Source organism: Saimiri boliviensis, chromosome X (genome assembly GCF_048565385.1).
Source record: "Saimiri boliviensis isolate mSaiBol1 chromosome X, mSaiBol1.pri, whole genome shotgun sequence".
NCBI classification, from domain to species: Eukaryota; Metazoa; Chordata; class Mammalia; order Primates; family Cebidae; genus Saimiri; species Saimiri boliviensis.
Window position 1 is genome coordinate 111,728,306 of NC_133470.1, and position 15,277 is coordinate 111,743,582.

Here is a 15,277-nt window from a genome sequence, read left to right on the forward strand (position 1 = left end):
TTCAAAGCAACATTTTGCAAAAGAATTGGTGTTAAATCATGGTTGCTAGATGGCATGGCCTGGTTCTCTGTAATGGAACGTTAAACAGATTCTTGAAACAACAAAAACACCCTTCAAAATGATCTATTTTTCCAGGGCAATACAAAAGGGGTTTGCCCATTTTTGTTTTGATTGCTTCAGCTTTAAACAGGAATGGTAATTTCAGTACACGGGCACTTTAGTACCTTGCGTGAAAGCCAGACATCAATTGTTGAGATGTAATCAGAAAGTACATTGCCTTATGTTTTATTTCCTTTAATCATTCTTCTTCTTTGATGGAGTGCTGGGCTTTCTAATGGCAAAGGGGAGTTTTAGAATTGCAGGCTTAGAAGAATGGTTTAGAATAGCCATCTTTGGTTTTTAAATTGCCAGGAGGCTGGTAATAACATGTCATTTTGAGGGTAATTGTTAACTATACCATTATATTGATATAAAAAAATGGAGATCTACCTGTGAAAAATAGATGTTAATAGCAAATCTGGTATTTCCAAGCCAATAATTGGAAAGATTTTTGAATGATATACACGATAGTGCATTGCTGAAATACTGACATGCTAAACAGTGGTTTCCTCATTTATTAAAGAACATATCATAGTCTCGTTTGTAGAATATTCAGTTAACAATCATCAGGAGATTTCTTTTCAATGGTGTTGTGCAACTGTCATTCCAGTTCTAATTCAACTCCTCCCAATTCATTTGAATTAATATATTGACCAGGTTGCAATTAAATGTTTTTTGGGAAATAAAATTCAGTCTTATTAATCTTACTTAATTAACTATTCTAAATCTTAAGAAAGGACTCTACTACCTAATAAAGTTATTAATAAAATAATAAGAAAGTAGCAATCCTCAAGATATCTCATAGTTCTGCAATAAAAGACCAATTTGTTAGGGCATAAACTCACAGCTGCTCCTGCAAATCATATTTTGCAAAAGTAGCCAGAAAGCACCCTGGAAGGAAAAATAAAAATACTTAAATTTGAAATCCAAATACTATATGATGGATGGGATTTCTGTTTGCTGGAAGGTCCTTTCCAAGCATATATTGCCACCCTGGTATCATAGCACGTTTTAGTCTCTTGTTTATTTTTGCCAGCAATGTTCCTACCTCAGAGTGCTCACTAGTTTCTTTGGTAGCACTGTGGGACCAAAAGTTGGAAGAAAACTAAGGAGGCATTTCAGGAAATGTTGAGGGAGAGTAACAGACCATGCAAGGAGATAGACAGCAGGGGAAAAGGTAGAAAAAATAAGGTTTAACTGTGTAACTGCATTCATTCATTGGCTATCAGTGATTTCAGTCTGACACATGGGCATGCCTTCCCACAACATGGATGTTTCACCTGCCCTGGCTCACTCTGGGCTGACTTGAGCTATTTAGCACAGCAGGACTTGTTTCTTGGGTTTTCTGCCCAGGCTCAGCAGGTTTGCAAAATCATTGGAATTTAGACAAGAAAACTACAAGAAACTCAAAGCCTATTTTCAACATTTACTGAGCACTTATCATGATTTCGCCATGGGGATTGGCATGGAAATCCAAAAAGGAGTAAGACAGAGGATCTGCCTTCAAGGAACTCATTCATGTTCTAATGGGAAAGATAGAGAAGTAATACGAACTGTATCACATAATGTGCCAAATGTTATAGTAGAGCTATGGAAAAAAAAAAAAAAACTATGGGCATACAGAGGAGGGAGTAACAAATTCTGCCTGGATGGAGTATTGAGGAAAACTTGAGCTGAGCTTTGAAGGATGGGTAGAACTTCTCCAGGCAGGCAAGATGAGGAAGGCATTCAGGATAAAGAGAATAGCAAGGACAGAATCATAGAGGAATGGAAGCAGGTGAAAGTAACCATAAGTAGTTTGCTCTGGCTAGAACTCAGGATATAGATGAAAGCATGATGACGGGGAGACTGAAGAAGTAGTCAAGGGCCAAATCATGAAGGACTTTGTATACCTTAACAATAAGGAATATGCCCTTTATCTTAAAGGGATGTGGAACTATTGAAAAGCATTAAGCCGCAGCCTGAAATAATCTCTATGACGGGAGTCGGGACGAAGCTTTGGAAATGGGTATGCATGGAGATCAGGAGACCAAGAAGATAAGAGAAACTAAGCTAGTGTAGGAATAGGGAAGAAGAAACTGGTTTCAACACATTTTAAGGGATAGACTCAATGGGAGTTAAAGATTAATCAGGTTTCAAGAATGCAGGGAAAGAAGAGCCATGGTGATGTCCAGATTTCCAATTTAGGTAGTCGTATACATGGTACAACCACTCACAAGATAATTAGGAAACAGAAGAGGAAGAGCAGGGTTTGGGAGGGGATGCAGAAAAATAATGAGTTCAGTTTTTAAATGTTTGAGACTGAGGTAATTGTGGGAGGTCCCAGTAAAGGGGTCTAGGAGGAAATTGCGTGTCAGTTAAGAACTCTTGATGGGAGAAAGTTTCAGTGTATAGAGATGGGAGTTAATGCTGTGGGTATGGATGAGCTTGCCCCCATAGAATGTCTGCAAAGCATTTTCATAAGTCAGTATCTCTATTTCCTGCCCTGATGATAGTGCGATATGGTCCAAAAGAGTGGAAAATTCAAGTTTCTTTCATATATCTTTGAAGTGCATTCTAGCAGTAGGATTTCTTTTCTTTTCACAGAATTAGATTACCTTCCTGATTGTGTTTTGCTAAGATTAATATTAAGATTGACTGATATTCTCTTTTCAGGAACTGGTTTCATAGTGAGGGTAATTTGGAATCAGACAGGTATGTGCTAGGCATCAGAAGAGAGCCAGCCAGATATGAAAATGTAGCCACAGATGACTCACAGAGCCCAGAGCAAAAGGTCATTAAAAGTCATCAGATGCTTTATTGAGTCCTTTAGAATCAACATTATAAAGACCAGTTGTATTACCCTACTTCACAGATAGGACAAACTGAGAAAAAGCATTACGCTGCTGTTTGCTGTGGTTATGCAGTTCAACAAAACCGAGGGAAGTGTGTTTTTCACTCTCAGGTTCACTTATGCCAGACCAAAGCTCCTTCCTGCTTTGAATGATGAAAAATAAATTAAAATGTTGCTGAGATTATTTTGTGGTAATTGCTTTTTCTAAATTTTCTTTTTGTTTTCCTTGAATCTAGGAATCATACATAAAGGGAATGGAGAAAATATGTTCATTTCCCAGCAGCCCCCAGTCATATCAACCATAATGGGTAATGGACACCAAAGGAGTGTAGCCTGCACCAACTGCAATGGCCCAGCCCACAACAACAAACTCTTCGCTCCTGTCGCCTTAGCTTCTGGCCCTGATGGCAGTGTGTATGTTGGCGACTTCAATTTCGTAAGGAGAATATTTCCCTCGGGAAACTCCGTTAGTATTTTGGAATTAAGGTAAGTCACCTCTAATCTCTATGTATTTGCTTAGTGGATAAAGAAAAAAACAAGATGATATGAAAAGACAAAGCATTGCCAGAAGCAGCAGAAAAGGCAGTCACCCCTATTGTAGCACTGAGTTAAGATGCAGGAATAGGGAAAAAGGTCAACGTGTCCACCCGTCCAACTTGAAGGATCCTACTTTGGAGAACCAGGAAGTGTTAACATCCCTACGTGTATGTCCTTCCCTGTATAGAGTGCTGACACTGACATAGATCACAATACCTCTAAGTACTCAGGTAAGTCACTCATCTACTGCTGGCCACTGTGTAGTCTCATCAAAACTGTTCCATTCTAGCAGGGAGAGGTATTGTCAGATCCAAAAGGCTAAACTTGCTAAGTTTTCATTTCCAATCTTTGGACGTGGTCATTTCATAAAGAGGAAAATGGAAATCTTTTTTTCATGGCATGATAAGGAAAGAAGAATTGGTTCTTTACCCTTAAAATCTCTACCCTATGAAAATTAAAGCATTTATCTTTAGATCTTCTCATACTGCTTAGGAATTTTCTTGAGGGTACAAAGTGTTTCAGCACCTTTTGTAAGGAATTCATGGCTTTTAGTATTCCATATCCTAAAAGTTCCACAAAGATGATGACTAAATTGAGGCTTAATTCAGTTATTTCTTCCCTTTCTGAGATTATAAGGCACACATGTGCATCTTCTGGAGTTACAGAATAGGGAAGCTTCAACTTCCATCTCCTTAAGAATAAGCAAACCTGTTTCATTTCCCCTGGGTAAACTGGTAGAGCCTTCTTTCTAGTTAGTTATGACAACTATATTCCTGACACATGCCTCTGGAACATTTGGCTTCAAGTTTCTCTATCTTCCAGAAAATCTAGATGCCATCCTATGAACTGTTCCATAAAACAATTTTTACTTCAGGCATCTCCTCAATGACCTGACAAATAGTGACCAAATATAATGACTGGGAGAGAAGAGACATTGATAGATCAACTTGTATGTACATGGCACCATCAAAGCCAATTAAAACACATGAAAAGTCTTGGGTCATTTTCATTTAACACTTACTTTCACACAAGCATGTAAATTGGAATACATGAGAGCATTTCTCAAAATTTTTCAGATTCTCACACTTGCTATGCAATATACCTCCATTTTCTCAGACTGAGTTATTCCCTCATACCTAGCTGGGGAAATGTTCTAGTCCCAAGCCCCCATCCATTTTCACATTAATTCACTCCAGTTTTAATACATGTCTTAATTATAATAGCAAAGGCTGTCATAGGGAAGAAAGCTGTTAAATCCCATAGCTAATGAAAACATAGACTGTAAAGTTAAGACTTTATAATAAAGACAAAGCACTTTGAGAGAGTCTAGAAAGGTACTAATTCATAGCACCCTACCCTAATCAAGTGTTCATGTACCTTAGGATGTTACACCTCACGAGGACTTGTCATTTCCAGCAGCATATCTCTTTGGGCATCTACTTACTGGAAAGTCAACAGGAAAACCAAGATGGTTGTATGCCTGGATATGGAAATGATTTATACTGTACAACAGTCCACATTGTTTTCAAAACCCTAGGGATGCTCTGTCTACATAATGCCAAATATGGATGGGAGCACTGAACAATTCATTCAACATCTGAATGTTTCCAGTCATCCAGACTGTCAGACAGAGACCTGGTCTTGCTGATTCTATATAGATAACCCTACAAAGCCTGTATAGCTAACCCTTATATAGCAAACTGTAAAAAGGAAAAAGTGTAAACTTGTCTACAAAAACAAAACATAAATATATTAATATTTTTTAAACTCCAGCTAAATTTAGTCCTTTTTAATTTAAACATAAATTTACCTAAAGTGGAGCAATTGTCATTCATTTATTAGATTCTCTCTTGGTCAAGGATCCTTAATAGTTTACAAATTTGCATTTTAGTCCAAAGTACCTTATGACCTTCAACACAAAGCCATTCGAAGTATAAAATAGAATCACTTGGACCCTAATTGCAAAGTAATTTTCTCAATATAAAGAAAAATTTGTTTCTGACAGTTGGAAGTACTATCCAATGCCTCTACTCATTGTTACTCCATGACATTGTTTTGTCTCATTGTCTTAGCTCTTCAGTTAGGCATGCACACACTTTAAGTTCATACATCAAGGCTCTCTCACTTCACTTGTCTCCCTAGCTGGCTTTTTCTGAGTTGAGATCCTTTAGAGTAGTTCTTCTTAATATTTTCTATTAGGTTTAGACTCCTTGGAGAATCTACTGAAGGCTGTGGACCCTCTCCATAGAAAAAACACATCACACAAAATGACACATGTGATTTAAGGGTACATTTTTTTCCCTTCCCTTGAGTTCCCTCCCTCCCACTGCTCCACTAGGAACCAGTCCCTGTAGATGAAGCCTTTGTATAGACTCATGGTTAATATCCCCTGCATTAGGTTCAAGGAGAAAAGGCAATTATTTCTTCTCTATTCCAACGCTCCTGTGATTGGCCATCAAAGAAATAAGCTAATTGAATATACATGATCATTTCGATCTAATTGGCAGGTAACTCCCTAACCGTTTGACTATAGTCAAAACCACCAAATCAGTTTATGTCAGCACACATTAGCTGTCATGTTTACTTGGAAACTAATATAGCTTTTATTAGATTCACTTAAAAAAAAAAAAAAAAAAGCGGCCAGGCACAGTGGCTCACACCTGTAACCTCAGCACTTTGGGAGGCTGAGGAGGGTGGATCACAAGGTCAAGAGATCAAGACAATCCTGGCTAACACGGTGAAACACTGTCTCTACTAAAAATACAAAAAATTAGCAGGGCATAGTGGCAGGCACCTGTAATCCTAGCTACATGGGAGGCTGAGGCAGGAGAATCACTTGAACCCATGAGGCAGAAGTTGCAGTGAACCGAGATCATGCCACTGCACTCCAGCCTGGGCAACAGAGTGAGACTCCATCTCAAAAAAAAAAAAAAGCATCTATCCTGATCAATTGACTGTATGTGTACTGTACATTGTACATTGCATATTGTACATGTAATTTGTGGATTTATATATTTGCTTTATAAATTTTCCAAATTTAAACTTCCTGGAAAGAAATAAGTTGATTTAATAAGGCTGTGCTATCTTAAGGACCATAATGTTCGTTGATTCTACTGTGTTTAGATAAAAACTTCACTTTGTACCAGTTTTTTTCTTAAGATCAGTTAATTTAATTGCTCTGTGCCCCATGCAAATTAGTCATTTTAGTTGGTTGAGTCATCTGTTTCCTTGGAAACACTGACTAATATAGTCATTATATTATTGATTGTATTTAAAATTGTGAACAGAGAAGCAATATTGTCAACAGATTATTATAGAATGGGATAGAGAGCCATGTAGATTTTGATCCTCTGTCAGGTTATTCATCATGTAACTGAGGTACTGTGTTCTCTTGTAGTTCTCTTCCCTATCTATAAAATTGACTTCAGGTTTATACTTGAGCATCCTTTTACATGCCACATACAATTTAACCTATTTAGAGATCCACAGATGTGTAGCTCTCAGCCCAAAGTTTGATGACATTTCGGGAGGACATATAGTTTGCCCCTAATGGATGCCCTTCTGGATCCTTTTATTTCATACTGGGCCACACTGAACAATTCCAGATGTCCCTTGGCAGTTTAAAGATTGGAAGACTGTAGATATTTTCTACTTCGGCCCTATTGTTCAAAACTGTTTCCAATTGAAGCATCTGACCTCAAAAAAAACTTCATTTTCATTGTTTGCCAATCATTTATTACCTCTAGCTAGTCCTCCATTTGTAGAACAAGGAGGAAAAGGAAAGGTCATCAAGAGCACTATCATTAGAAATTTCCCAAGAGAAATAATATTATTTCTTATTTTTTAAGCCTATAGTACCCCTTTGCCTATTTCCTGCAGATTTCATTCATACGTATACATCTTAAGGCTTCCTTCTAGTGGGAGATTGAGGTAAGATAATGAAGAAGGAACGCTTATAAGATCATACAATTAAACCGCTGAGACTTGAAAAATACATCCCTTGAAAAATGTTTTAAGATAGATTAAATTCTACGTGAGGTAGTTTAGGTGTTGGTTTCGCTAGGAATTTACTCCTTGTGTTAAAAAATATATATGTATTTATATGTGTGTTTGTGTGTGTGTGTATATGCACACACATATATATGTATACATACATATACTTATGCAGATATACACACAGATTTCAGTAGAACAAAAATGACATCACAGACTTGTGAGCTTAGCATTAGAAGGATCCATGAGGGTATTAGGTCCAACACTGTGCCCAGTCCATGCCTGATGGTTGTTGTCTCTACATTGATCTCTTTCAATCATGGAAAACTTCAATACCTCTCAAGACCCATTGCATCTTTGGACTGCTTCATAAGAAAGTTATTTCTTATATTCAGCCAAAATCTGCATTTGTGAAAAATTCACTCAGTAGTGGCAAATGGTAGCATCTAAAACAGCAGAGAAGTCACTTCCTTCTTTTACCTGACAAACATTCACAAGTATGAGGAGAGCTGTCATAGGTTCTGAGCTTTCTCTTCCTCAGTCTAAACATCTCCAAGTCCTTCAACTATTTCACATCAATTATGATTTAGTTGATTTTTTTAAAATTATTATAGCCTCAGGACCACTATTCAGTTTTCTGAAACTAGCAGGGATAATTATAGAAGTAAAAATAGGAGACACCATATCAAGGGCTTTGCAAGAATTCAAATATGTAATATCCCCTTGTACCCCTCTCATCTTCTAAGTTCACAACTCCATTAGAAAACCCATTAAGCATGACAGGAAATGATTTATTCTTTATAAAAATATCATGCTGCTATTGTTCAAGATTCCATTATTTTCCAGGTATTTATTTTGTCCTTCTTTTAAAAATGAAAGAGATAAGAAAATAAGAGCCTGGAAAATGCTTCTTGGTATCTTAAGTAATTTGGTTTCAACAAATGTCAATGTGACATGAAAATTTCTCTTGAGATTCTCCTGTTTCTTTTCCAGTAACTGCTTACTATTTCATACATTGTTCTCTGGACTTGACTCCTGTCATTGACTGGGAATGGAATAGAACTGGAACAGCAGCCATTTAGGGGCAGTTAGCATGCTGAGAGGCAGGAGAACGTGTAGAGCCCTCTGCTGAAGGAACAAATGGAAATGGAGCTTTGAGAGCTCCACAAATATCTCAGAAATGGCCATGAACCATCCCTCTTGTCAATAGCATTGGAGCTACAAATACTAGAAATACTATATGTAGCTGCAATAGGTGGTTACCTCCCCAGTTTGATCTCATGTATTAGCAGTGGTACTCAAGGATTCCCTCCACTTCACCCAAAAGCATCTTCAATGGCCTTCCACAGTGCCCAAAATCTTCACTCTAAGAAACATGTTCCTTTGAATTGAACCATTACATCTCCAAAATTTCCCAAAACATAAACCTCTTTTAGAATGACTCACCAAGCTATAAGCATTCATGAGTCCCTTGTTATAGATTTATCGGACTGCTTTTCAAAGGGACTGCTAGCTGAAAACAGGGCCCTAAAATAGAACAGATAAGTTTTGATAAGGGCAAGGAACAGAGCCAGAGCATGGGAGAAGGTAATCTTGGATGAGGGTCACTGGAATTGGAAGCTCTAAGAAGTCAGTGACAATCAGGAGTGTGCTCTGGATGTTCAAAGGAAGAAGACCAGGGAAAGAGGAGCAGGAAGGGCAGACCATTCTTCAGTGTCAAATGTTTCAGGCCAAGAATATGAAAAGAAGCTGAGAACATCATGAAGAATGAGTAAAGGGCTGCAGCCACCACAGCACAGGCCAGTCAAACTTCCATGATGCCAGGTCACTAGACAACAGCTCCAACATTGGCATATGTCCTCGTTTTCATCTCTTAACCTCATAAAAATATAAAAGGAATAGATGAGACATTATGTTAAGTGAAAGAAGCCAGACATAGAAGGACAAATATTTAATGGTTCCATTTATATGAAATATCCAGAATAGACATTCTTGTGGTTGCCTAGGGCTGAGGGAGGGGAAAAATTAAAAGTGACCACAAATAGGTATGAAGTTTCTTCATAGGGTGATCAAAATATTCTGGAATTGGATATGGTAAAGGCTACACAACTCTCTGAATGTACCAGAAACCACAGAGTTGCACATTTTAGAAGGGTAAATTTTATGGTATACAAATCATATCTCAATAATTTTCTTTTAAATTAAAAAAGAAGAGTACATGACCCTTTCATCAATTGGATCTTAAGAAAATCAAAGATAAACTTAAAGATTGTATCATTGGAAGTATGTCTTGCTCTAAAAAGATTTGAAATTCCATTTCTTTCTCCACCTAACTCATGGCAAGCTTCAAGTTGGTTCACTGCCAGGTGGTGGTGCCCACGGATGGGCCCAGGCCCTTGTGAAGAGCTCACACACTGACACCTCAGCATGTAGGCAGTTGCTTGGTAGATAGCAGACTGACTTTGGTGATGGTTCAGTCCTAAATCCTTAACGAAAAGTAATTCTGAGACAGAACAAGGTCACACACTGGAAATAAATTCCATCATTTTCACTTCCTCCCTCTGAGATGTTAATGAAAGAAGCTGCTCTGCATAATATGGGATATCTTTCCAAATTCACAGTAACATTATTGGCAGAATCCGAAGCAGCTGCAAGAAAGTCAAACCATCCCCCTCTCACTCCTTGCCATCATGTAAGAATTTCAAAACCTTTGCAGACACACAAACGGTTCTGTACCATGAATCTGTTGCAGATGAAACCATATTTTAATGAGATCCTTCTAGTACTTTCACAACTAAACTTCCTTCAGGAGGATCAATTATGTCACAGTGATTACAGTTAGCCTCAAGCACGCTCGTTCTATAATTTAGAGGCCACAAAACAGGCAAGTGTCTAGAGACAAAAAAAAAAAAATTAAAAGAGGTGCAAATGCCTGAGGCCAGGTTTCTAATCAGAGCTCCTTATCCTTATCAGTTCACCTTTGTTTCTTTTTTTTTTTTTTTTGTATTTTTTAGTAGAGGTGGGGTTTCACCGTGTTGATCAGGATGGTCTCGATCTCTTGACCTCGTGATCCACCCGCCTCGGCCTCCCAAAGTGCTGGGATTACAGGCTTGAGCCACCGCGCCCGGCCTGGCTCACCTTTGTTTCAACCTGCAGGATGCCTACCCTTTTGAGAAGAGCAAAGGAAACAGAAAAGTCAGTGAACCTTGACCTGTGGCCCAACTAGTAAAATCTCAGAAAGGTTCTTTGTAAAAAGAGTTGAATCTGTTGTAGCAGATAGCTTCAAATGAAAAATTTTGTATATTTTCTTTTTCCTTGAGATTCCAGAGAATAAGACCATTTCCTAGTTTGGATAAAAATGTTCGTTATCTTTGTGTTTTCAAAATTATATGCAGCCAGATTTCAAAGGATTTTAAAAATTAAAATGGCTGCCTTTCACAGCTGATTATAGCCTTTTAATTCCGGGCAGACTTGACCCAAAGTCAGGCCTATACGCAGACTGCACTCCCTGTGTGAGAAGCCTCATACCGGCTCCCATCATGAAATGCCCTAGGCAATAGCCTGTGCCAGTAGCCTTACAGATCAGGAGCTACCAAAGTATTCTACTTCTTCTGGCCTAACAGTCCTCTACTGCCTAGCGCAGTTGCCCCTTAGAGTATGGATGACTAGAAGACACAAGGCTCTAATAGTTGGGGTACATTAAGTTTTACTGACGTTCTTTTGATCAGCAATTTTGATGTCAGAGATATTCTGTCATGTTCTAAAAGAAAACTCTCATACTTTCAATTTGTTAAGGACCTTTTTAATATTGCCAAGGAATTTGCACAACAGATGTCCCTATCTTATCTCTGAGATCAGATAAGTGGCTTAGGGTTAGTGTTGGGCTGTCTGTCTGTACACACAACTTGATAATAAAACAGTGATTTTACACTTTGATAGAGTGTTTATGGCTATCAAACCAAAACCTAAAATGGTTAGTCCCTCTGCAGTGGCTGCTTCTTCAACCCCTGGTTCAATGGTTCCTAAATTTTATTTTGCATCTGAATTGCCAGCCAACTTTGTTAAGGAGAAAATTTCCAGGCCCCACCTCCACCCAAGATTCTGATTCAATAGGGCTAGGGAGAACCCTAGGAAAGTGCACAAGTGCAAGAATCCAAATAATTCTGATGCAGATGGTGCAGAGAGAACCTGCTGAAAAATCTTCCTTAGAACTTTGCCCATCCACCAAGCAAAATATGCAATTGCCTTGACACCATCTTAGGAGGCAAAGCCCAGAGGGATTGGGTCAGCTTTGGCTTGCACACCTGACTAAATGATCCCCATAGAGTCTCTCTGAATGCCACAATCTGAGTTAGGAATTGGTGTGTCCCGTTAGATTTGGCTTGTTCAATGATGCTGATGACTCTCTATTTGCTTTTACTTGCCACTCGTGGATACCTTGTGCACCCTAGAAACAGAGATACCAGACATAGGTAAGCAAATCACATCGGCAGCTGCCTAATGCCCCTCCTTGCCTAAGAGACTACCTCCTAATCATGTGTTAACAGGGAAATTTTTCTTCCTAAATAAGGTTAAAGAATAGTGTGAACATAAATTTGGAAGTTATAACTCAGGTAAGTGTCTTCCAAAAGAAGATGGGCCCACTATGTAGGAATTTGCTGGAGGATCAGAAAATACTGAAAAGAAAAAAATTTACAAGTGAAAGCTGACAGTTCAGTACTTCATGGGAAAGGAAGGCCTTAAGCCTCATTATGTTTCCCTAAGGTGATAACACAAATGAGTTGGTAAGTTCAAATAGATCTGATGTTTTCAAGTTGCAGGTACAGAGAGAGGTAATACGGCAATCTCCCTAGATCCAGAAATATAGTTGTCAAGTGTATTAAGAGACAGTGACCATGATGACCTTTAATATGATTTTTTTCTTTTTTTCTTTTATGTGACCTCAATGTTTCTATTTCTTTCCACCAAAAATAGTAGGAAATCCTTAAACTGACCATTTACAGACAATGGCACATAGCTCTGAAATTAATCACAATAAATGTTTCTATTCAACTTGTTTATGCATTATACTTGTCAAAACTGTTCTAAATTACATGGAATTGCAAAGGAGAAAATTGAATTTGTTCACTTCTGAATATGAATTGTCATCAAAATGGCACTGATAGGGTTTCTAATCTGGATTTCATTTGGGCAATGCCACTTCCTAAATGCCAGTGCAGAAGATCAGCCTTGCTACTTTGGCATAACTGATTCCTTAAGCAAATTAAGTTGGTTGTCAAATTGCTTTGGTAAAATGTTGCACAGTATTAATTATAAACATTAATTGCCCATTTAACAATCTATGTGATTTTAACTAGTGTGAATGAAGTGATCTTTGCTAAGCTGAAGAGCAGGGCATGAATGTAAAACTAACTGAAAGGTGGTAGTAAGCCTAACACACAAGCTATAAAAGAAATCTTCACATTGTCTCAAATTGCAATTTGCATTGAGACCTAAGGGATTAAAGCAAATTGGAATATAGCTCAGTGGTTTCACTTTCTCAGGTATGGCATGTTTTTCAGAAAGTAGAAAGAAATCAGTCTCAAAAGAGCTGAAGTGCACTTGAGAAATGGCATGAAATGGCAACTTATGTATTGATAGGAGGGACCTTCCTGACTGCTGGCTATCAAGAAAATAGCATTAATCAGATTTGAATTTGGTATGTTGGGCTATTCTGTTTTCTAAAGGCCAGTACGCAGAGTTTGAGAACAGCCTGGCTGAACAAAATAAGACATGTTAATCATTAGAAGGCAGGAATACTGATTTGTTTTGCTGCCTTCAGAGCAAGAGTATTCTGATGGTATTTTGCACCCCAAATCACATATAATCTAGTGTAATCTTGGTCCAGGCCCAAAATTGTTAGTGAACTTGGACAAGCTCCCTATGTATCTGGGTTTCCCCAGCTCAAATTTGAGGAGACTGCTAATTCTAACTTTCCTCACAGGCGCATTGGGGATATTAAATAATGAATGAAGGTATTGCATTCCAAAGTGCTTTTGTGCAAATAACATTTCTCTTGGAAAAATAGCCTATGGACTCTTCCTAAACAAAGCATGATTAATCTGGCTGAATTGAAACTCCACAAACTGGCTATCAAAGTTTTGTAGTTGTTTCAAAGAAGGATTGTGACCCTTTCTATATTCTAGAAAGATCTGAACACATTGGAAAAATTTTACTCTGAAGGCAAAAATTTTATTATATATGTAAAGACTTTTACTCAAACCCCTATTGAAGCAGCTTTTCCCAAAGAGATGCCTTGTCTGCTATCGCTGCCAAATCAATTCTGGAGTTTGTTGGGGCCCTTTATAGTTTATTTACAGCACCTGTCACGGTGGTTCCAGGGTTGAAGGTGTCCCTGGAATCTACTGGATTCTCTTACTTGATGAAGGTAAGTAGGGAAAAATGAAGTATTCCAATTGAACCTAATTTTTTCCAATTAAAACTATAAACAGTCTCAAGTTAGTATTTACCAGCCTGATTATTATTAACATAAGTAATTATGCTTGGAGGGCAAATATAATTACAAATACAATAATAACATTCCAGTCCTTAAAGATATCTTGATTGTTCTGACTGCCTTCTCCCCTCCATTTTGCCTAAGTAGCAAGGCCTGAACTCTTTTATGTCTTAGTTTCATATCCTGTAGTTCAGTTTAGTTCAGCACTTACTGAGCACCAATCCTGTCAGATCCTCTGTTGGCACTGAGGATAGAGAGATGAATATGGTTCCTGCCTGCAAAGAGCTCACAGTGTAGTTGGAGAGAAAGATATGTTAGGGAAAAAAAAATAGTGCTTACACCCAGCACCCAGATATTGGTTTCTAATACCATTCTGCAATAAAGGGAACCAGGAGGTCTTTGGAGAAATGGCTGATTCTAGGATTGGGGCAGGGGGTATACCAGATGAGCCCAGAGCATCTTATAGTGCCAGAAAGAAAGGAAGGGCTAAAAAAAAAAAAAAAAAAATCCCACATTAATGGGGATATGGCAGAGGGACACATACATCAACAAAATGAGCTCCTAATGGCTAAAGCTAGAATAACTTGAGCAACAAAATAACGTAGCATTGAATTTAATGCAAAATATGAAATAAATATTCCTGAGTCCATACTGATATAAATAAATGGTTGAATTCATAATAAATAGAGAAGAGATAGAGCTCCCATTTAGAAGAATTCCAAATAATTTATGTAGATACTTCACCCTCAAGGAGGTGGAACCTAACTCTCTACTCCGGAAGTGTACGCTATGCATAGTTCCTTCCTTCCAAAGAGTAAAGTGTGGGAAGTGGGAAGAAAGAGTATCCTTACAGTGAAGAAATCTGACAAACACTATTTCAGCCAGGAAATCAAGGGCAAACCCATTAGTGGCCCATCATGTTGGTACTATGTACCCTTGATATTATTTGATCAGAATGGTACTTTATCACCTCTGTGATCTTCCTCCCAAAAGCCCATCACTGCTGTCTAACTATAAGAAAAAACAATCAGACAATTTCAGTTAAGGGTATTCTACAAAATACCTGACCAGTACTCCTCAAAACTGTTAAGGTCATCAAAAACAAGAAAAGTCTGAGAAACTGTCACAGCACAGAAGAGCCTAAGAAGACATGACGACTAAATATAATTTGTTATCGTGGATGGGATCTTGGAGCAGAAAAAGAACATTAGGTAAAAACTAAGGAAATCTAATAAGTATGGACTTCATTTAATAAGTTTTAAAAATAATGCTAATACCATATGATAGTTGCTGCTAAGACACAAGTCCCTCCTGTTTAC

The 15,277-nt window shown here is 38.0% G+C and overlaps 1 protein-coding gene across 3 annotated transcripts in view; it reads left to right on the forward strand.

Moving 5' to 3' along the window:
* The window catches only part of TENM1 (teneurin transmembrane protein 1), an 832,265-nt gene that overhangs the window by 697,739 nt on the left and 119,249 nt on the right, over window positions 1-15,277 (forward strand). For 2 of the 3 annotated variants that reach the window (XM_074391610.1, XM_074391609.1), the window contains exons 23-24: window positions 3,169-3,418; window positions 11,914-11,934. In XM_074391610.1, coding sequence (XP_074247711.1) covers window positions 3,169-3,418; window positions 11,914-11,934 — 271 coding nt within the window. The remainder of the gene's footprint in view (window positions 1-3,168; window positions 3,419-11,913; window positions 11,935-15,277) is intronic. The other variant, XM_074391611.1, reaches the window with a different exon arrangement.